Raw genomic sequence first — 22,532 nt, 5'->3', positions numbered from 1 at the left:
CTCTCCCTGTGCGAGATAGCAAGAGATCTGTTGTGCTGGGCAGACCAGAACGAAACCCAACTAGTCACAAGGTTTATCCAAGGCAAATGCAATGTCCTGGCGGACGAACTAAGTCGCCGGAATCAAGTCCTTCTGACGGAATGGACGTTAGACAATCAGGTGTGCTCCAACCTTTGGGGATTATGGGGACAACCAACCCTGGACTTATTTGCAACATCTTGAAATCACTGTTCTGCTCCCCTGTTCCGGACCTTCTTGCGTGGGCAACAGATGTGATGATTCAAGATTGGTTGAACCTGAATCTTTACGCTTTTCCACCCTTCGGAATAATAAAGGAAGTTCTCAAGAAATTCCGCTCACAGCAATGTAAGGATGACTCTGGTGGCTCCATTTTGGCCACAGAAGGAATGGTTCCCAGACCTTCTGGATCTCTTCATAGACTTTCCAAGACTCCTCCCAGCTTTTCCAAGTCTTCTCAGACAACCGCACTGCAAGATTTCCATCAAGGCCTGTCCACTCTGGCCCTGACAGGCTTTCAACTGTCAGTAGACTTGTCCGAGTGAAAGGTTTTTCGCGATCAGCAGCGGAGGCAATTGCCAAATGTAGACATGCCTCTTCCAACAAGCTCTACCAGGCGAAGTGGAAGTTTTTTAGGACCTGGCGCAGAAGAAACAGAGTTTCATCTTCCCAGACATCTATCCCTCAAATAGCAGATTTTCTTCTTTTCTTGAAGACTTCTCTTCCACCATGAAAGGCTACAAAGCAATGCTCAGCTCTGTTTTCCGTCACAGAGGCCTCAACATTTCTGCTAATCAGGATATTTCAGACCTAATTAAGTCTTTCAACACCACCAGATCTAGAAAGGAGGAGAATTCCACTTGGAACCTAGATGTGGTGCTTAAGTGGTTATCAAGTGAGTGCTTCAAACCCACACGCTCTTCCTCTCTGAGGGATTTAACTAGGAAGACTATTTTCCTAGTAGCGCTGGCTACTGCGAAGAGAGTAAGTGAAATTCAAACAATTGACAGAAGGATCGGCTTTTTGAACGGAGACACAGTCGATTCCTTCCTATTAAGATTTTTGGTGAAGAACGAGAACCCTTCACACCCTTGGCCTCGTTCCTTCACCATCTGATATTTTAGGCACGGAAGAGGAAGGAAGAGTGCTTTGCCCAGTGAGAGCCCTCAGGTACTACCTGCACTGAACCGAGAAAACTAGAGGGCAGTTTTCTAATTTATGGTGCTCAGTCAAAAATCCCTCTAGACCCTTACCTAAGAATGCTATTTCCTTCTTTGTGAGGAACTTATTATTGAATCTCACTCCCAAGTGGAAGAAAATGATTTGAAAGTCATGAAAATGAAAGTTCATGAGGTTAGGGCAGCTGCTACATCAGTAGGTGTCAAGCACAAGCTATCCTTATCCTCCATTCTTCAAGCAGTGTATTAGAGAAGCAAGTCGGTGTTTGCAATGCACTATCTGCGGGACATGGAAGCTATTTACGAAAACTGCAGTACCCTAGGACCGGTGACCATGGAGCTCTTTGCCTTGTTCGTGGTGTCAAGTTCTGGGGAAGCCTGGAGGAGACAACAGTGGAGTGCCCACCAGTTTTTTAGTGTTGGGTAGTGGTCATGTTAATTTTTATGGTGTAGGTGATTCTATTACTGATTTTTTGTTGATTTTTAGTACTGCGCCCTGGGCAGGGGCAATGATCTGAGCTTTGTTGACCTTCGGTATTCTCATTCGTCACAAAGTTCCTGCTGTATGTTTTGTCGGCCTTCGGAGCACTCCTTCGCAGCAAGATCCCACTTCCGTAGAGACAACTCTGACTATACCATCACGTCTCTACAGGTCGAGGTGAGTGCCAACCAGAGGCAGTAATTATCTGCGCCACTCTTTCACCAGGCAAGGAAACAACAAACATTGTCTCAATGTTAACCTTGTTTAGATCATTAACTTTCATATGTAAATAGTTATTTTACTGTCCACGATTCCCCACCTCCTTTCAGTGTGGAATTAGCTAAGTAATTACTGGGTAAGTTACTTATATAAAAATGGTATTTTTATGATAAAATAATGTTTTATATATACATGCAGTCCTCAGTTATCGGCGGGGGTTCTGTTCCGACAGTGTGATGATAACCGAAAATCACCGATAACCGAAAATCAGAGGGCTTATCAGCACTGAAAAGCGCTGATTTTCGGTTATCTGCGCCTCTGTTTGGTATGTATTGGCGCCGATAAGCAGAAATCGGCAATTTTTTGCGCCGAAAATTGCCAATTTTTATCGCTAGGCAAGCCCTGTAAAACTGGATCGCCAATAACCTGGGACTGCCTGTACTTACCCAGTAATTATGGATGGAACCCACTCTCCTCCCCACGCATGGGCTTTTTGCATAGACAAATTGGTCTATTGGCTTGGTTGTTCCTCTCTCTTACCCCGAAAGTGGGTGGGTATTGTCACCTACACAAAAACAAAAGAATCGCAACCGCAAATTTCAAAATTTAAGCTGCTGTTCGAGTAGAAACTCTTAGCTAAGTAATTACTGGGTAAGTATATATAAAACTTTATTTTATCATAAAAATATCAGTTTTAACATTATTGCTTCGGGATATGTTTATTTAGACATATAATAGTTGAAAACTGTTAATAACGAAAATTCAATAACTCCTCGAAATTCAGTGGTTGGCGCATCCCTTAACCTTGACAGAGGTGTTGTATTATGGTGAATTTTAAATAATGAGGTGCAGATCTGTTCTGGTGACATTGTTAGCCAATCATGGTCAGGCAGGATTATCTTTATGAGCCTGCATAGGCCATGGGCTAATAATGATGGTACAAGTACCATTATTATTACCAGTAGAGTATATTTCATAAAAATTTGTGGGTGTATCAGCAGAGTTTTATATGCAATCAAGTTTCTGTTTTTCTGATAATTCCCTTTTCTGTTGGGGAAAGGTCATGTAATAATTATCCTATGTTCATTTCAATATAGTAGCTAATTGTTTTAGTTGTTCTCTTCTTATACACCTGCTCCTTTTACTGTCAATTCCCAAAAATGATAAAAGAAAAAGAAATGCATTGAATAATTACTTTTTATAGCAAAGTACAGTAACCAAAATGGTGAATTTTTTATGGAATGGCTGGCAAGTTGAGTACTTGATACCCCTATCTATTGTAGACTCACTGAAAAAATTGGAAAAGAAAGAAAGTAGACCCTAATGTTTTTTAAAATATTATGTAATTACATAACACTATACAGTTAGTAGAAAGTGGGAACATTTGGGCAACCTATGGTTAACTTTGCAAGATATTAAAAGGAAATGTCATTGTATTTTTGACAAAGGTGAGGTTATGTACAATTGAGACTGAATAATTCATTATATAAACTTTTTTTTTAAGGAATTTTTGTATTTTCTTTGCAGATAATTGAATGCTTTCATCTGAACAAAAGAAGCCCCAATGTAACATAGAGTTGTGAGTATTTTCAAAATGAACCTTAGTCTTGTTATGTAATTTTTACAGTTAATCTCAGTAAGGATTTACATTGTTGGAAATCATTTTAAAAGAAGCTTGGGCTTGTTATTTTAGGTAGATTCAAAGCATATAGGAAATTCTTTTTTGCAATAAGAAGCCTATTATCCTCGTCAGCTAGATTTAGTGTGTCCATCACAGAATTAAAAGTTCATTAGGTTGTTAAGTACTGGTACAGGGTGTTACTGCATTTAGTCTTGACCCCATGGTAAGGATTGTTACTGCTTATTGTATATCTTACATGGCATACAGTAGACTTTATTAATTTGGCCTTACAGTTGCATTGCCTTTTACTTTCCATCCATTCCCACTCATCTCCTGCCTAGATGTCAAACTTCTTCAATTTTACATTTCTCCAATTTCTATTTCTTGATTAAGAACAAACCCTTTAGACAGCCTCTATAAAAGGATAGAAAAGGGATTAGATGATCTCATCAAACTAATTTATAAGAAGAATTAAATGTGCTCCAGACTTCCAGGTGAAGAAATGCAGTTCAAAAACAACATTGCAACATATCCCATTTTTTGTATTTATCTGTATATTTTTATGAGTGGTACCAAAGTAAAATATCGTGGCACAGTGGCAATAAGTAAGTGTTAGGCAAGCACTGTAAGTACATTGTGCTGTTTTATAAGGTCTTAGATAAGTGTACACAGTATAGACTGTCTCAGCCATACAACCTATTCAATTTTCATTCATCCTCACATGACAGAAATAAAGGAAATGGAAGTCAACGCATATGTAAAGTACAGTACTGTTATGTGCATTTATATATTAATCTGTTGTTACTGTAATTATTAAAAATAATTGCTTTGGAAAGATATAGGCTAAGTGCACTTATATGTATAGCCTGTCCCCTACTTGTGATTGAGTTAGGCTAATGTCCATTAGACACGTCAAGGAACTGCTTATGATGTGTCATGTCATCATCATCATAGTCACCAACATCATTGCTAAGGCCTCTGTGAAATTCCACCACTTATACTTGTCCTGTTTTTACTACCATAAGTCTCCACTCATCTCCAGCCTCATGTCTCATTATTCTTCTGAAGCCCCAGGAGCCCAGTTTACATTATCACATATGTACTATTTTCCCTAGGTGATGCATACCACACGCCTAAGCTGTCTCCATTTCCCCCTCCTTATTATCTCTGCATTTGGAACTTACTTAATATGTCTTAAGGTATCATCTCTCACTATTCTTAAGACTTTATTCTCAGTCAACAAACTCTTTCCTAATTTTTATTGTCATACCAAGGTTCTTGTTCGTGTAGCAATACAGATTGTACTAAAGTACTGTAATATAAAATCTGTCCTGTGTAATTTCAGTTTTTTTATTTTTAAATCTTATTCATCATGCCCATTGTTTAATTTCCTTTTTTCTTTAGCCAGTCACTGAGTTTCAACTCAAAGAACCTGTATTGGATATCATTATCCCTGAATATTTGAAAGGCTCAAGCTCAGTACTCCTTTCTCTGTCTGGTGCTACTTTATCCTTTTGTGCACACACTAGATGTGTGATGCATTGCGATAAGCAAGTTTTCTAACTCTTGTGGTGTTTTGTTGATTAATACAGCATCATCTGTCACAGAGGTCCAGCGTATCAGTGATGGGCTCGTGGGCTTAAAGTTTGTGAAAGATAAGAGAGTATGGCATATCATCTCGGCATACTCCCTTCAACAAGGGTGTAGTGAAGAGGAGAAGGAGGGAATTCAGCAGAAAATTAGAGAAATATATCAAAAGAGTTCCAAGAAGTGAACTATTAGTGTTATATGGGAACATGAATGCCCATGTAGGTGAGAGTTCTGATGGCTTTGAAGGAATACATGGAGGAAGAGGTTTTGGAAGAAGAAACCAGGAAGGCGAAAGATTGTTAGAATTAGCAGAAGCTATGAATCTGGTAGTCTTGAATACTCAGTTTGAGAAAAGGAGAATCCACCTGGTAACATACAAAAGTGGACAAAATGAGACACAAATTGATTATGTTTTGGTTAGGAAGGAAGACAAGAAAATCATTATGGATTGCAAGGTTATTCCAAATGAATCTGTTGTAGCACAGCATAAACTGGTAGTGGCGGATTTTAGTCTGAAAGCAATAGGGAAAAGAAAAGCCCCAGCCAGGAATAGGAGGATTAAAACTTGGAAGCTGAAGGGGGAGAAGGCAAGAGAGTTCAGAAGTAGAGTGGAAAGAACCAGAGAAGAGACATATGTGAGTGGAATATCAGAATCACCTGAGGAGATATGGGATGATATGAAAGAGATTGTGGTGCCAGCAGCAGCAGAGGTGTGTGGCAGGACAAGTGGTAAGCAGCAACAGGAAAAAGAAACATGGTGGTGGAATCAAGAGGTTCAAACAGCTGTGAAGGAAAAGAGTACAGTATAGCCAGAAGAGGGTGGGAAGAAGATAACAACTACCAAACAAGAGAGGAGTATAGATGGACAAAGAGGGAAACAAAGAGAGTGGTAGCAATTGCAAAGGGAGAAGTCAGGAGAGAATGGTATGAAAGATGGGAACACTGGAGGGAGAAAAGATAATCTACAGAATTGCAGAAGCAAGAAGAAAAGACAGGCAGGATGTAGGAGTGGTAGGAATTATTAAAGATGAAAATGAAAATATCTTGATTGAGGAAGAGGAAGTCAGGAGAAGATGGAAAGACTATTTTTCTCAACTATTAAACAATGAGAATGAGTGTGAAGAACTGGAAAATGTTTCTCCAGTAGAAGGACCAATAGCAAACATCAGAGTGAGTGAAGTCAGGAATGCTTTAAAGAAAGGAAAAGTAAATAAGGCTGCAGGAAAGTCAGAGGTAACGATAGAAATGATTCAAGCATTGGGAAATGTAGGCAAAGAGTGGGTGCACACACTATTGGGAAAGATCTGGGATGTAGAGGAAATACCAAGGGACTGGAGCAATAGCTGGATGATTAAAATGTATAAACAAAAAGATGTGTTAAACTGTGGGAACTACAGAGGAATAAAGCTTTTGGAGCCTGTATTCAAGATACTAGAAAGAATAGTACTGTAGAAGGAAGGTTGAGATAACTGATAGGTATACATGAGCAGCAGTTTGGGTTTATGAAAGGAAAGAGCACACTGGATGCTGCTTTTATAGTAAGGCAAGTCCAAGAGAAGTATCTAGAAGGAAACAGGAAAGTTTACTTGTGTTTTGTGGATCTTGAAAAGGCGTATGACAGGGTACCAAGAAGAGTAGTCTATTGGCGTTTGAGAAAGAGAGGAATACCAGAGAGTTGGTAAGGTTAGTGAAGGTGATGTATGAGGGTGCAAGAACTACTGTACAGACAAAATATGGGGAGACTGCGACATTCCCTATGGAGGTGGGCCTCCATCAGGGATCAACTCTGAGTCCATTCTTGTTCCTCGTCATTATAGACACACTGACATCAGAATTAAGGAACAACGATGAATGGTGAGATCTGTTGTTTGCTGATGATTTAGTCATTATAGCAGACAGAAGAAGAACTGCAAGAAAGGTTTTTAGCATGAAAAGGAGCCATAGAAAGGAAAGGATTTAAAGTGAACACTGAAAAGACAGAGCTAATGACTAGTAGTAAAGGACATGAAGAAGTAAACATTCAAGTGGAAGACGGTACAGTGCTAAAGCAGAACAATGAGTTTAACTATTTGGAATCAATAATAACAGAAGAGGGAGGTACTGAGAAAGCAGTGAGACAGAGAGTGAAAGAAGCATGGCGAAAATGGAGAGAAGTGACTGGAGTTGTTTTAGACAAGAAAATGCCATTAAAGCTCAAAATGAAGATTTATAAGACAGTTATCAGGCCTTTAGAGGAAAGAGGAGGGACTGTTGGAAAAAAGCGAAATGAGGATGGTGAGATGGATTGCTGGAATATCACTATTGGAAAGGAGGGAGAGTCAAGATATAAGAAGAATGTGTGGTATATGTAATGTAAAGGAGAAGGCTAGGGAAGCTCGTTTCAGATACTATTGGCCATGTAATAAGAAGAGAGGAGGTGGAACCAATCGAGAGAACTAAGAACATGCCAGTGATGGGGAGGAGGAGTGTGGGGCGTCAACGAATCAGATGGATGGATGTGGTGAGGAGGGATATGGGTGAGGTGGGACTGGGGGAAGAAGATGCTAGGAATAGAAATAGATGGAGAAAGTTGACTTGAGCGGCTGACCTTGCTATACAGTGGGACTAATAAGGTCAAAAGAAGAAGACAGCATCATCATAAGCATATTCAAAATCTGTGATATATCAATCATTATTCCAGTGTATATGTGATATATCAATCATACTCCAATGTAAACCTGTTCATCTACTACCATTTTCTTATTGTAAAATTCACTTGATAATACTCCATAAACAGTAACTTTGGGTGAACTTTGATCATGGGTACTCTCCAGTAGCTTTACATATTTAATGGAAATACCATCGTGATGCAAGAATTTCCATTGCTGTACAGTAATCTCTCGATTATCCAGATGCACATTATCTAGACCTAAACATTATCTGGGGGTTAGGTTCTAAAAACCTTATCGTTTGTTGGAAAAAACGTATCCCTAATTTAGCCTAGGGATTGTTTACTATCTTGCTATGGTTGAAATGCAAGCTAAACAGCTGAAGTTATCCGATTCAGTTGTTCATAGCAAAACAACTGTTTCTCGTTCAGTTGTTTATGGCTGTACGCATTTATGCAATGAGTATAACATTACTAACAATACTTTTTTCATTCTCTTTTACTATTTTAACTTATTTAACTAGAAGATGGGGTAAAGAGATAGAGAAAAAGAAGTTAGTCTGTTGGGATGAGTGGAGGGGGTGACCGCCCTATAGTCCGAAGGCCCGATAGTCCGAAGGTCCGATAGTCCGAAAGTCAGCAGGCCCGATAGTCCGAAGGTTCGATAGTCCGAAAGTCAGAAGGCCCAATAGTCCGACGGACTGTAATCAGCCCCCCACCCCTCCATAGCTAATACGGCAAAATTGTAACCAGTAAACACCCATAAAAATACCAACATAACGTACCCTAGGGGTGTTTACTGGTTACAATTTTGCCGTATTAGCCATGGAGGCGGGGGGATGATTCAGGCGGGGGTGGCGAGCGCTTGCCTCGGAATGCCGGCTTAGACCTACGACTATCGGACCTTCGGACTGTCGGGCCTTCGGACTAACGGACTGTAATCGGGGAAAGGGGATAGGCAGTCATGTGACTTTGTCAGAGCTTTTTATTGTTTTCTGTTTTTTACATTTATGCTTTTTCCACATTTTATTAAAGGATATTGCAGTATTACAGTACTGTGCTGTAACTTGTAATGAAATACATCAAGCACAATGCAAAAAAAAGAAAAGGTGTAGCAGAGAGAGAGAGAGAGAGAACAACAACTGAGGTATTACATGTGTTAAAGCATATAACCCACACATTCCTTCCCGTTTTAGTGTTCTGAAAAGAAAACTGTTGTGCTGGCTTTGTCTGTCCTTCTGCACTTTTTTCTATCAACACTTTTTCCCTCTGCCCTCAGATCTTAAAAACTACTGATGCTAGAGGGCTGCAAATTGGTATGTTGATCATCCCCCTTTCAATCATCAAACACTAAATTGCAGCCTTCTAGCCTCAGTAACTTCTATTTTATTTAAGGTTAAAGTTAGCCGTAATCGTGCTTCTGACAACAATATAGGATAGGCCACCACCAGGCCATGGTTAAAGTTTCATGGGCCGCGGCTCATACAGCATTATACCATGACCACCGCATATAATCAAGTGGCCTTGATTATATGCTGTAGCAGCTGTACAGAAAACTTGATTGCGCCAAAGAAACTTCGACGCATTTTTTAAGTGTTTTATATTTATTTTGCCAAATTCTCATTTTTATTTTTACTGTATTTTCTAATTTTTACTTTTATGTGTTTGTCAATTTTCACTGCATAAAGGATGAAACATAATAAAATTTACAACCCAAAACAGACAGAAATGCATTCGATATCCCCTAAGCATGTGTGTGTACACCTGTGGTTGAGAGGAAGGAGAGACAAGTTATAAATAGCTCAACATGTTGCCAACATCTAAGACATAATTCATGATGAAATTTGCATTGTTTTAATTACTATTTTACTCTGAATGTGAACTTATAATAAAAGTGATAAAATGTTCTCTTGTGTTCTGTTGTGATATGTGTGGTATTCATATTAGAGTTAGCTAAACTTGTAATGAAATAAACCAAGCACGGCACAAAATAAACAAGTAAAAAATGTGCCACAGTTTATTTGGTGCAGTCGAGTTTTCTGTACAGCATATAATGCTGTATGAGCCGCGGTCCATGAAACTTTCAGCCACGCCCCAGTGGTGGCCTGTCCTATAGCATTGCCAGAGGAATGATCATGGCTAACTTTAACCGTAAATAAAATAAAAACTACTAAGGTTAGATGGCCGCAATTTGGTATGATTGATGATTGGAGGGTGGATGATCAACATATACCAATTTGCAGCCCTCTAGTCTCAATAGTTTTCTTTTACAGAAAACTAAAAAGGAAGAGAGAACGAATGATACCTAAGAAACCACCCACATGCGTACAGCGTCTAATACATACACTAACACGCAAAACAAAAGAGATAGAGAGACCAAGAGAGTGAGCTTCATGATTGTTATTGGCTTGACAGCACAACGTCACCTAACACATCATGAAACGTCACTTTATATATCGCTTTTTATTGGCTGATATGGATACATTCTTAGTTTAATAGCATATGGTAGAAGTTGCATTGGTGGGCAAGCTTTTGTGTTTTTTGTGAGCTTTCTTGCTATAGCCGGAAACGAATGCAGCATTGTGATTTTTCCTTTTTAATGGCTGATAGGCATATGTGTCATAAACATATCTTTCTCTAATTGGCTTCATCCAGAAAGTATCAATTCACTCAGTAACAAAGAGCATTTGCCCTCTTTGTACAGTTCATGAGGATTTCCTAATGCAATACAGTAATATACCCTGAGCTCATGGCTTTTGTCGTAATGCCTGCGGCACTGTAGGTCTTGCTAGTGTTGTACAGTATAGTAAACCCCCTGTATTTGTGGTCTCACGATTCGCGGACTCACCTATTCGCTGATTTCTGTGTGGAACGTATATACTCAGTATTTGCTGAAAATTTGCCCATTCGCGGTATTTTTCACTGAGAAATATACACTAATCATTGTATTTTCGTACCATTTTCATGACTAAATGTACTTTTTGTAATAAAACTATTAAAATACTCAGGTATAAGCATTTTTAGTTATTTTTTTGTGTTTGAACTATCAAAATAGGCATTTCTAAGTGTTTTTAGAGGGGTTTTAAGTATTTGCGGATTTTAGCTATTCGCGGGGGTGTGTGGTACGCATCCCCTGCAAATACGGGGGGTTTACTGTAAATCTTTTGTATGGCCCCATCTTGTCCTAAGAAGCAAAAAGTAGGTATTGATCCATCAGAAAAAACTAGAAATTGGGAGTCACAGGAGGCAGAGGAAGAAGATGACGATGGAGGTCTCAGTGTCACAGTCGAGGTGGGGAAGGGTAAGGAGGTGGAGGAGGACTTATGAACCTCCATTGTAAGCACCAAGGGCAGTGCACACAGGTAAGTGACAGGAAAAGTACTTTGAAAAATGTAGGGTTCCGCTTTTTTTGTGTTTACGATTTACGATGTACAGTATTTTATAGTGTTTGGGAAAAATGAAAAAAATTTTGTCTTTTTGTTTGTGTATGATGTACAGTATTTTAAAGATTGTGTCATATAATGGGTTTGGGCAAAATGAAAAAGAAAGTTATATATCTGGCAGTGTAGCCTACCATATTGCGTGATGTGTATGAGAAAAAAAAGGGGGTTCACTTTTTTCAAGTGTACTGTATTTAAACTGTATATTTTGTTATAAATTTAGTTACATAATGTAGCTAATTGCCTTTTGCATCAAGTTTTCAATTTACAGTGTGATGGTTATTGTCTACAAGTATACTGAGTACTTACGCATACTATATATGGTATAGACAAGGTAGGGGGAGTATGGAGTTGCCGTTGAACACCCGTAAAGTTCTTTACTTGCCCTTATCTGGATTTCTCCATTATCCAACAGGGCCTTGACTATATTAATCTGGATAATCGAGAGGTTACTTATGGGTCTGTGAACACTCTTAAGTGATTTATGTATTATTAACTCTTATTCATTCATTAGTTTTTACATGTTTTAACCTGATTTCTTACACTTACTCATTCATGGAGTACTGTACCTGTGTATCATTTCTGTACAGTATGAGCATTACCTTTTGTATTTAAAAAAAATTACTTATGTTACTCAGAAATATTAATGGTCCTTAAGTGGAGATGAATGTAAGTTGAGTAGGATGTAAGTTACAGAGAGTGTAGTTCCTGAACATTTTTTCAGATTTAAATTTCAGTGTCTCTGGGAGCAGGTAGGATATGTTCTAGCAGTAATCTTTTGTCAGCTAGGCACTGCGTGATTAGTTTTTTGTTTTGATGAGATTATCCTAATTGATGGTCTGAAAACAAGAGCATTTGGTAAACCTTACTTTGCACGTCCCAAGGATTAAATTGCTCAAAACTCTGAGTTTAGAGACTAATGCAGTATTTTATTTTCAGGCAAGTGTGGGTGACACTGGGATGGCTCTGATATTCGATGTAATTGTGGTTCTCACTGCAAGTACACTTATTGCAGCTCAGAATGTTACGCTACCTCAGACAACAGCATCCCCTTCTGCACCCAAATTAAATAAACCTATTACAGATGCAAAGGTTACAGCAATCACTCCCTCATCAAATGAAACACATGACACAATTACACCAGTAAATGTTTCGGTACCTTTGTCTCCCAAAACAACTTCAGCCGTTAAAACAACAACAGTATTAATTTCTACCACGACACCATTACCAACTAAGCCTTCTGTAATACCCACCACATATACTACAACAGTTCCAACCACAATAAAAACCTCCATACCTTCTACAGCAGCTCCCCCAACATCTCCCAAAACAACTTCAACTGTATTTCCAAAGACAACAACAACAACAACAACAACAACAGCAAAAACAACAGTGATACCAAGTACAGTATCTCCCAGAAACTCTTCCACAACAGCCACACCTACTACTGAAGATTATGAGACAACCCCTACAGAGCTGCCATCTACAACTCCAGTGCCTCCAGAAGAACCAAATGCATGGCTTTCTGTTTTTCTGTCAGTGTTCATCCTTCTAGCTGTGATACTACTCATTGGTGTAGTAAGTAGGAATAACAGGTGGTTTTGGATTACTTTACCAAAGTACTGTAGATGACAGTGGTAATACCTTTGATAGTTTTCATAGGTTATAATACAGTAATCATATACTCATTCATTTACTAAATCTAGATTGGTAACTAACTTGAATGACATAATACATCCAACACTGAGGTTTTTGTCCCATAAAACTAAAGTATCTGTAATATTTTTGTAATTATGATTTTTGTTTTATAGAGACTTCAAATTTCGTAGTATATTTTCAGCAGAAATGTCATATATGTTTTTGCAGCAATGCCTTTCAGTTGATATGAACAATTTGCTGTCGAATCCAAATCAGTATTTTCACATTAAATTGTCTTCAAAATTGTAGACTGACAATCTAGAAAATGAGGAAATAGATAAGCAAGTGATAAGCAATTGTTATAGTGCACACCCATATGGCAAAGCCTTCCATCCTTTACCAGAGGCTGTCTAAATGTGAACCCTTAAATATACATATCAAGGAAAATGCCATGCAGTTAAACAGCCTTTGAGAATATTGCCCAAAACCTTACCACCAGAGGTTATGATAAGTGGATTGTTGGGAGCCTCATACTATTATTCAAGGACCCAAATTCAGTCGAGCAAGTATAACTCACATATCTGATTACATATCATCTAAGTACTGGAAAGGAAGTCATTGGTGTGGTGTAAAAACCCCAAGTTGATACCACCATTCGGTAAAGATAAAGGCAATTTCTGGTGTGGCTTAAAAACCCTTGCTGATGGCAAACAGCCTAAGTCAGTACCAGTCGCAGGCCCAGAAAAGGAAATGGGTGGAATCAGGAAAAGCATCCCTCCGTTAAACATCTGAAAAAATCAGTTATGAAATGAACTGTTCAAGATAAAAACTACTGGAAGAGGCTCATTAAAAACAGCAACCACAACTAAGGATTAAGCTGAGAAAAAGTAGTACTGTAGTAGTTTTGTGTGCTGCTGATATCCACTCCACTTTGTAGCTTCCACTGAAAGTGGAACTGAGAAAGAGAGACAATGTGGAAAGAATATAATTGTATCCATGAGTGGTTAGGGAAAGGCACTGTTGTGAAAATTGTATTTAATGCCTTCAAAGCTGTCACATACAGTATATTTTTCCTAACCTAAGTGAAGCCAGAACGAGCGATAACACCCTTCCTGTTTTAGTAAATACTTATGATGTGTTGTTGCTTATTATTTTACACCCATGCTAAAGTCTGTGCACTACTAATTTTCTGATACTGCACTGTAATTAGGATTTATTCTGAACTGCTTACTGCTCTCTGTTTGTTGATTCTGATGGATATTCTCTCATAATGTCAGTATGTTTTTCTTATAATACAGTACTGGCAAATATTGATAAAAATGTTCCTGTAACTTTTATTGCTGCAACACATCAGGTAAAGTCTGTTGTTATAATCAGTCCCGTAACTATTGCTAGGCTGTGTGGTTCATTCGTCGACGTCGACAGTTAGAGCGGTTACGTCACCAGTTGATGCCCATGTACAACTTTGATCCAACAGATGATGTAGATGATTGGGAAAACCAACTTTTAGAGGAGGAGAGGTCTTTAAGGCCTGAAGCAGATAAGGTACTGTTTGGGTTTAGATTATTATTATTATTATTATTATTATTGTTATTACTTGCAGTACAGTATTCCAGTGTATAGTAAAAAATATTTTAAGGTAAAGAAACTGCATTGTGATGATTGTTTTTCACCTTCATGTGCTTTTGATTGTTGTATCATAATACTGCAGTAAAAACGTAGATTAAGAACTTTCTCATGCATATAAAATATAAGGTAATTGTACATTGATTGCTTGACTGTACTGTAGTCCAACTGCATTCGGATTTGTTCTAACATTTTTTTTTATATTAATAAAGTACTTAGGTTATACAGTACTCATTTTCTCTCTACTTCTGAGAGAAGTTAAGTTTCTGTGTATTCACAGGGCTCTGTCCTTGTCACCATATTAAGAAAGCTTCTGTGAAAATGATAGGAAAAGCAACTAAGGGTATAGGGGAAAACTGGTGATGCCCCTTATGAGAGGTTTACTGCTAATTGCTCTGCTAGTAAATTACAAAAGTTGCAGACTTGTGATTGTAGATGTATTTCATTACTTTTCACTCTGTGCTACAAGATTCCAGTTATGTATTTTTATGACATCTCTGGTTAAACTATTCAGAAATGATAGCAGGAGTACCATAGGAGAAACTGTACCTCTTTTAAGACTACTCAGCAGTGAACCAGCCATTTCACAAATGGGTACAAGGAATATTCCATCTTATCAACCCATGGGTTTCAAGTGACAACTCAAGCCATCCAGAATTTAATACATCATTATCTCAGGTTTTCTATTAGCACAGAACATAAGTTAGTTATTAAATTTCAATTTCTGATGTTTTCTATAGAATAGAATTATGCTTGCTTCGTAGAAAGCCAATAGTTATTGGCAAACTGGTACTTTTTCTAGAAAATATGAAGAGGAAAAGTTGAGAGCTTTTTGCGATTAATTGCATATTCCTTGAGTTAAAGACACATCTTTGTCAATAATAATATACAGTTGGTAAGATGATTTTCATTTTGATAAGTTGTTAAATATTCCCTGACAACCATCAGAAATTAATCATTGGGAGAGATTTACATTTACCAATTTTTTTGTGAAAGGGTTTCTTGAGCCTTATCTCCCAAACTTATCCCATGTTATTGTTTCTGCCTTTCAAGTATTTTTGCCATGTGAGAGGAAATCCTGCAGCATGATGCATGTTCCAAAGGAATTTTTATGGATACTAATTGCAACAGTTATCAGCCGTTTCCATCCTGTTAACACTTTTTAAGGATATTGAAAGTCACTTAAGGTTCTTTACAACTTCCCTTCACCCCCTAGCTGCAACCCCATTCATTCCTTTTAATGTACCTTCATTCATACAGTACTGTATTCTCTTTCTTTCATCTTATTTGCCACCCTCTCCTAAGAACTGATTCTTAGTGCAGCTGCGAGGTTTTCCTCCAGTTACACCTTTCAAACTTTTTACTATTAATTCCAGTTTCAGCGCTGAATGACCCCATGGGTGCCAGCACTTGACCTTTGGCCTGAATTCTATATTCTATTCTATTCCTTAAACACTCACATAGGAAACCCACTTTCATACACCCTATTAGAACCAAAAAGGGTGGAACTCAGAAAATGCTGTAAGTAGATTGTGTCCAACCCATAGCAAATGCTATCCCACCCCAAACTTTAGCCTAACCTCGCAATTTACCCTAGTTTATGCAGACATACATAAAGGCAGTAAAATCTGTATAGTTCATAGAAGCAGATACAGTATACTGTATCATTTTAGCATAAATACGGTCACTGAAATGCACACAAATACCTGTACAGTACTACTGCACTTTAGCTAACCAAATGTGTCTGTCAAGACTGTTTTCATGATGCCCATTCTGTTGATCCATTCCGATCAAGTATCACCACATATACGTGATCAGTTAATTATGCACAGGGTACTTTAAAGTATTAAACAGTTTTCAGTACTGTATAGGAAATGAAATACAAAAGCCCTTACAATAAATAGAACACATTAATGAAATGTACCAATAGGTTACTGCATGCTTATGGTCACCCATAGTCATACTGGTCTACTATGAACCCTTCCCAGTTTCTGTTGTACAGTAGGCATCCACTATCTATATTAAACACACACACACACACACACACACACATATTTCAACAGTTATTAGAAATATGAAGTTATGAGAAAGCCCAAACACAAGTTTCTGTAATGAAACAGAATTGTAGTGAGCAAAGCAAGTAAGGACAGTTGGTTTGTGAAACAACTTTTCAGTTATATACACAAATGATAAGTGTGTAAGTCAGTAAAACCCAGAAATAGAGATGAGAGCATTTGTATATACAGTCGACCCCCACCTATTCGCGGTTCTGGATTCGCGGACTCACCTATTTGTGGCTCCGGATTCGCGGACTCACCCATTCGTGGATTTCTCTGTGGAACATATACACATTATTCACAGGAAGTTTGTCTATTCATAGTATTTTTGATAGAGAAATATTCACTAATTACTTTATTTTCATATTTTCGTGTTAAATGCACTTTTTGTGATAAAAATATTAAAATATTCAGGTACGTATAAGCATTTTTAGAGAGTGTTTTGGCATTTTGAACTATCACAATAGGCAGTTATAAGCATTTTTAGAAGGGTTTTAAGTATTTGCAGATTTTAGCTATTCGCGAGTACCGGAGGTCAACTGTATACTATACTCAATATAATTTGAAGTCTTTCTATGCAGTGAAAGATTTGAAAAATAGAGCTTTGGATGAAAAATAAGAAATGATGATATAGAATTGAAGGGAATGAAATGTACAGTACTGTATTTTATAGCATTTGGTGAGATTTTAAATTTTGGAATATAAGCATGCAAGAATGCTCTCTTTCTTTCTCCCCTTCTCTAAAAAGGATATTTTGTCCTCTTATGACAGATCTATTAAAGATTAATACTTTGCCAGCGTGGGCATTAAGGGAGGGACTTCAGATTTTCTTAATGTCTCCATGAGATACAGTACTTAAGAAATGAGCAATCACAGGAAATTGAAATAACAGAGGAAATAGTAAAAATAAAGATAATTACTATGTTCGTTTCTACTCAGTTGTTATTGAAAAGACTATCAGCTGAGGCTGTGGCTAGCCACTACTGGCCATTTTACAAGTAGGTTAAATAAATTAATTTTTTAAAAGTGTCCCCTTGATTGGACTATCAGGTCTATGAGGAACCTCCACATATGTAACATTTATTAACACTTTTCTTCTTAAAAAGTAGGGTAAACACATAAATCGTAAAGTGAAGCTAATTAAAACTGTTTTTCCACATTTCTTAGTTGCTTGACTGTTATCATCTATCATTGTTAAGTCCATTTTGCAAGCTATTTTATATGAGATTACTCTTTAATAACATTAGTCTAATAGTCTATTACCATTCTATTTTTGTTAGAGAGGAGACATACACTGATGCCAAGTACTAATACACTTGAAATTGCAAGAAATGTAGCCTCCAATTTTTATTTGAATTTTTATGTGTTCTATATACATCTGGCAGAAGTAACCAATTCCAAAATGGCATAAACTACTTGAAGGGTTTTTGGGCTAGTTAAGAATGAGGGTGCACTATCTTGAGAAGGGAAGTTGTACATTATTCAGTGCGGCTAACTATTGTTGTGCTGCTTTCACTTCAGTACTATGGAAGTAGATAGGCTTCTTGGAGCTGTAGAACCATTATTTTGTTTTTCCTTCTTAATAACTATCGGCAGTTATCAAATGATAGTCAGTATCATGGTCATTATTTACTTAAGTGATGATGAGCTTTGTTGGCATTTTATTCTGAGTGTTACATCCTTGTGTTGTCAGCACAGTATCCTAGCCTTATTTGCATAACTGCTTGTCAGTAATTCATGACTTTCTCCTTGCCTTAGTGTTGTACTGTACATATTAGAACAGCATCTGTGGCAAGAGGAAGCTGGACGTATATTACGAGGCTGCCTGAGAAGAGGAAAAATTCCCTCTTACAGGAACAGTGACTAAAATACAACTCATAAAAGAGAGAGAGAGAGAGAGAGATGGTTGATCAAACAAACTGCTTTAGAATCAGTGCTGTTGAAGAGGGAAGCAAAAGAAGATGCATGCTAAATATAAGCACAACACTCCAAGCAGTGTAAAGTAGATTGTCAAGAAATCTAATAATTGAGATAAAGAAAAGAATGCACTGCATCTAAACAATGCACCCAATTTTTTCAGGCAGATTTAGCTACTTGAACAATGTGATCTCCCCAAGACAAATTGGAAGCAACCTGGACAGCCAGAGTCCAGTGATTTACTTTATGGTATACAGTGTATTAGAATATAGACTTTTATAGTAGATAGCATGTACTGTACTTCCTTTTAAGTGGAAGGAAAGGAATACAGTAATCCTTACTCATTAGCACTGTAGACTTTTCAAGTATATTCATCAGGAAAAGAGTAATATGTAATCTGACTGAATGTGAATGTAGTCTGTATTAATTTCTTTTCATGATGTCAGTAAATGTCTTTTTGAATGTCCAAATGTTTATACCTGTATTCGTAACTGAATTTTTATAAGACTATTTTTCTTAGAAGAATGTAATTTATTTTATATTAAAATTTGTTTAATTTCAACAAACATTTATCTAAGTTCAGTGAAGTTAAAGCCATCAGCTTTTTATGTTCAATTTTTCTCTTTCTGCAGAGTTAACCAAGAAGCTAGTAAAGTTTATTTTTTTATGTGCTCTTTATAAAATTTGCATAAGATAACATGGTGGTACCAAGATTCAGAGTACTGTATATATTGTTGAAAGCTGTTAATGCAGTAATAGTGAGTTGATTTTACCACTAAAAGAAGATGGTTACCTTTATTGGATGGATATGTTATATACTAACTGGTATGACATGATGGTTAGTACATTTTACCACTCTTAGAGGTACAGTACTGTAGTAATTATGTTTATGATGCATCATTTCCTTGAATATGAAGTGAAAAAACTATGTTAGTTTCTTTCACCTAGAAAGCTTTTATTTTTATAGTGTACTGACTTCTTTAATTGTGCCTTAAAATCTTGAAAAGTAGAATATAGTTGGATAACTTGTGTGGGAACATTATTGCTTAGATTTTACTTTTTAGGTTTAACATACCACTGTAGTTAGAATATTTTTTAAAAATTGGCAATACAGTAGTTCTCCATCTTTCCTTATGTGTATGTGATGGATCTGATAGATTTGAAAACTGTGTTTTTTTTAAGAGGCACTTTGCTTTTTGATGTAATACTTAGTAGTCTCTCAATAATGCCTCAATTTCAGGTGCAGATGTATACTGGTAACTCCACTTTTGACCCTAGTCAAAGAGCTCCTTCAAATATGACATCAAACGACTGACACTGTTAATCCAAAGTCATTGTATTAAGTGTTGTTTCATGGTAAGTTATTAGGAAAGTAAAAAAACAAAAATATATGGGTTTCCCTTATTTTATACTTACAAGAAAAAAAATCCATGAAAAAATAATTATCAAGGTATTGTGTCTACATTATGTTGGTGCGTGTTTAGTGCTTTCATGTACCATGTTCCTGCAAATAAATACAAATTTCATTTGTTTTAACAAAGTCCAGTTCATAACATATCAAGCTACTTCCTTTGCTGATCTTGATGGATTTGACTTATTTATTGCTTCATTAATACAGTATTGGGTAAAAGTTTAAAGTACAGTAGTGAAGCCCAATTTGTAGAATACATGTATCCCTTCTCTCACTTGCTTTTGTTAAAATTGTCGCCTAGTCTCTATACGGGCTGCATCTTTCCATTTACTTTTGATGAATGCCAATTCAGCAGTGTTTACATTGTTATTTTATCATTGTCATATATTACCAGGTAAATCTTGGAAAATAATCAGTATTTTATATGTATAATAATTACAGAGGCTAAGTGGTTTTATAAAATTATTAATGGATGGGTTTTGTGTGTTTAGTTTTGTCAGTATAGTATAATTTCACTACCATCTGAATGTTACTGGGTCACTTACTGTCACTGCATTAAGGAGCTACATTTGATGCTCTATTGTCCATTTTGTTTCATCACAGCCCATCGATCATATAATGCCCACATTCTCAGTCTTGAAGGTCCCCAGACTCACACTCTTTTGTGTTCAAGACAAGAGGAGTCATTGTTCAGTATGGACGACTTAGATCCACTGGTAGGAACCAACCACCCTTTTGTCTGTTCATGAGCTATAGTGCTGTAAACAGTGATTTCAGAATTTCCTCAGGACTTTTTGCTTGGAAATCAACTTACACATGTAGTTAATCTCTGTTTATTTTTTGTAGAGAATGACTTATAATTTTCTTGTGTGAATTTTGCATCCAGTGTTTTGCATAATTCATGCATAGTATTTTCCAGTGTTTTTTCAAGTACAGTAGCACATCTTTTCGTTCCATGCTGCTAGCCAATGAGATGTTGCCTAATTAAAGCCAAGGTTTAGGTTTTGTTGTGCTACTTCCCTTATTTTTACTGGTAATTGATATCTTTAATATTTGTTGCTTTTAGTTTTCTGTAAAAGAAAACTATTGAGATGGCTGCAAATTTGTATGTTGATCATCCACCCTCCAATCATCAAACATACCATATTGCAGCCCTCTAGCCTCAATAGTTTTTACTTTATTTAAGGTTAAATTTAGCCATGATCATGTGTCTGGCACCGCCATAGGTGCCAATAATACAGGTCACCACCGGGCTGTGGCTGAAAGTTTAATGGGCAACTGCTGGGAGTTTCATGGGATGTGGCTGAGAGTTTCATACAACATTATACGCTGTACAGAAAGCTCGATTGTGCCAAAGAAACTTCGGCACATTTTTTACTTGTTTATTAGTGTAAATGATAATCTTTATTTTTTGTGTATGCCACTGAGTACAGTGTGTTTACAGCTGTATTTTGTGAGCTTTGTATTTTCTCCTTTGGTGTTTCATGTCCTCTCTCAAAACAAACCTTCACTTATTATGCAGCACCTGTCATAGCTTTGCTCACCTGTAAGATATGTCATGATTGATCTCTCACTCAGCATTTATATAAGAGGAGGTGGTTGTACTAGTCAAAACAAGAGAAATGTGCTGTTTCATACCTGTCTGCTTCTTCTGCTCCTGATTCATATGTTTTCTGGTCAACTTCTGGATCTTTATTTTCTCTAGTTAAGTTGTTAAAGTGACAGGCTTCAAGTTATATGCCAGGTCGTGGTGCCCAGTCATCTGTACCTGCCTAGTGCTCGCTTGAAGTTCTTGCTGTGCCATGTGACCAGATTGCCTGCTCAGCTCTGCCCTCTACCCACTTTCTTTGCCCAGTAACCATTCTGTTCTGCCTTTGACTACTACTCAAACCTTGCCTATGGTGCAACCTGCCCTCTTATTACAGATGTTCAGAGGACTTCTTACTGCATTCAGAGACAGTTTTCTCTTGATTATTAGGAGTTATTTAAAACCACATGTGCCAGGTTACTGATGTGACAGTCTCTTGTTTGTACCTTACTAGGCCACTGACTGTTCCTGATGCTGCTGAGTCTGTTGCTTCTGCAGTGCCTGCTGGTTCTGCTGCTACTAGGTCACATGCAATTCCTCTGCCTGCTGCTCCTTCAGCACCTGTTACCACTTTTGCTTTTGTGCCTCTTACTCTGCCTCGCTAGTTGCTCTTGCAGCACTTCTGTGTCTTCTGCCTCCACTGTTCCTAACTGCACCTGTAGTCTTTGTTGTTGCTGAGCATTCTGCTGTGTCTCTGCCAGCTGTGCTTGTTGCTCCCCTTATTGCTGCTAAGCCACCTGTTTCAACTGAGTTTCTTGTCAGCCTTTTCTGTTTCTCCTGGTTTTCATACTTCTGAATCTTTTGCAGCAACCAAGGTTAGAGGATATTTTGCTGCTCAGCACCAACCACCTAATGTTCCCTTCACCTGTGGGGTCCCACCCCTGTTGTTGTGCAAGCAGTAGCACATTTGCAGTCAAGGGAGAGCATTCTCAACAACCATAGCGTATCCTCAGAATCATTGGCATTGGTCAGGCAGATGCAGTGGCTGTGCCCATTTAATAAGAAAGTCAGTAGTGGGTCTGCTGGCCATCTGGAGGATAGTACTGATGACCACAGTTATAATAATATCCAAAGGGATGATTTTTTAAAGGAGTCAGACTA

The 22,532-nt window shown here is 37.6% G+C and overlaps 2 protein-coding genes across 2 annotated transcripts in view; both read left to right on the top strand.

Annotated features, from left to right (window-relative positions):
- The window catches only part of LOC136833202 (integumentary mucin A.1-like), a 49,425-nt gene that overhangs the window by 7,667 nt on the left and 19,226 nt on the right, over positions 1-22,532 (top strand). Inside the window, exons 2-5 of the mRNA XM_067095067.1 lie at positions 3,424-3,475; positions 12,134-12,772; positions 14,228-14,377; positions 19,673-19,788. Of these exons, the coding sequence (XP_066951168.1) occupies positions 12,155-12,772; positions 14,228-14,377; positions 19,673-19,747 (843 nt within the window). The 5' untranslated portion in view covers positions 3,424-3,475; positions 12,134-12,154 and the 3' untranslated portion in view covers positions 19,748-19,788. The remainder of the gene's footprint in view (positions 1-3,423; positions 3,476-12,133; positions 12,773-14,227; positions 14,378-19,672; positions 19,789-22,532) is intronic.
- LOC136832965 (craniofacial development protein 2-like) lies at positions 5,314-11,675 on the top strand. The gene is made up of 3 exons (XM_067094618.1): positions 5,314-5,817; positions 10,944-11,045; positions 11,610-11,675. The coding sequence occupies exons 1-3, from the start codon at positions 5,314-5,316 to the stop codon at positions 11,673-11,675; spliced, it is 672 nt and encodes a 223-aa protein (XP_066950719.1).

This window comes from Macrobrachium rosenbergii, chromosome 51 (assembly GCF_040412425.1).
Source record: "Macrobrachium rosenbergii isolate ZJJX-2024 chromosome 51, ASM4041242v1, whole genome shotgun sequence".
NCBI lineage: Eukaryota > Metazoa > Arthropoda > Malacostraca > Decapoda > Palaemonidae > Macrobrachium > Macrobrachium rosenbergii.
Note: the sequence above shows the minus strand (reverse complement) of the source record. Positions and strands in the feature narration are given on the sequence as shown.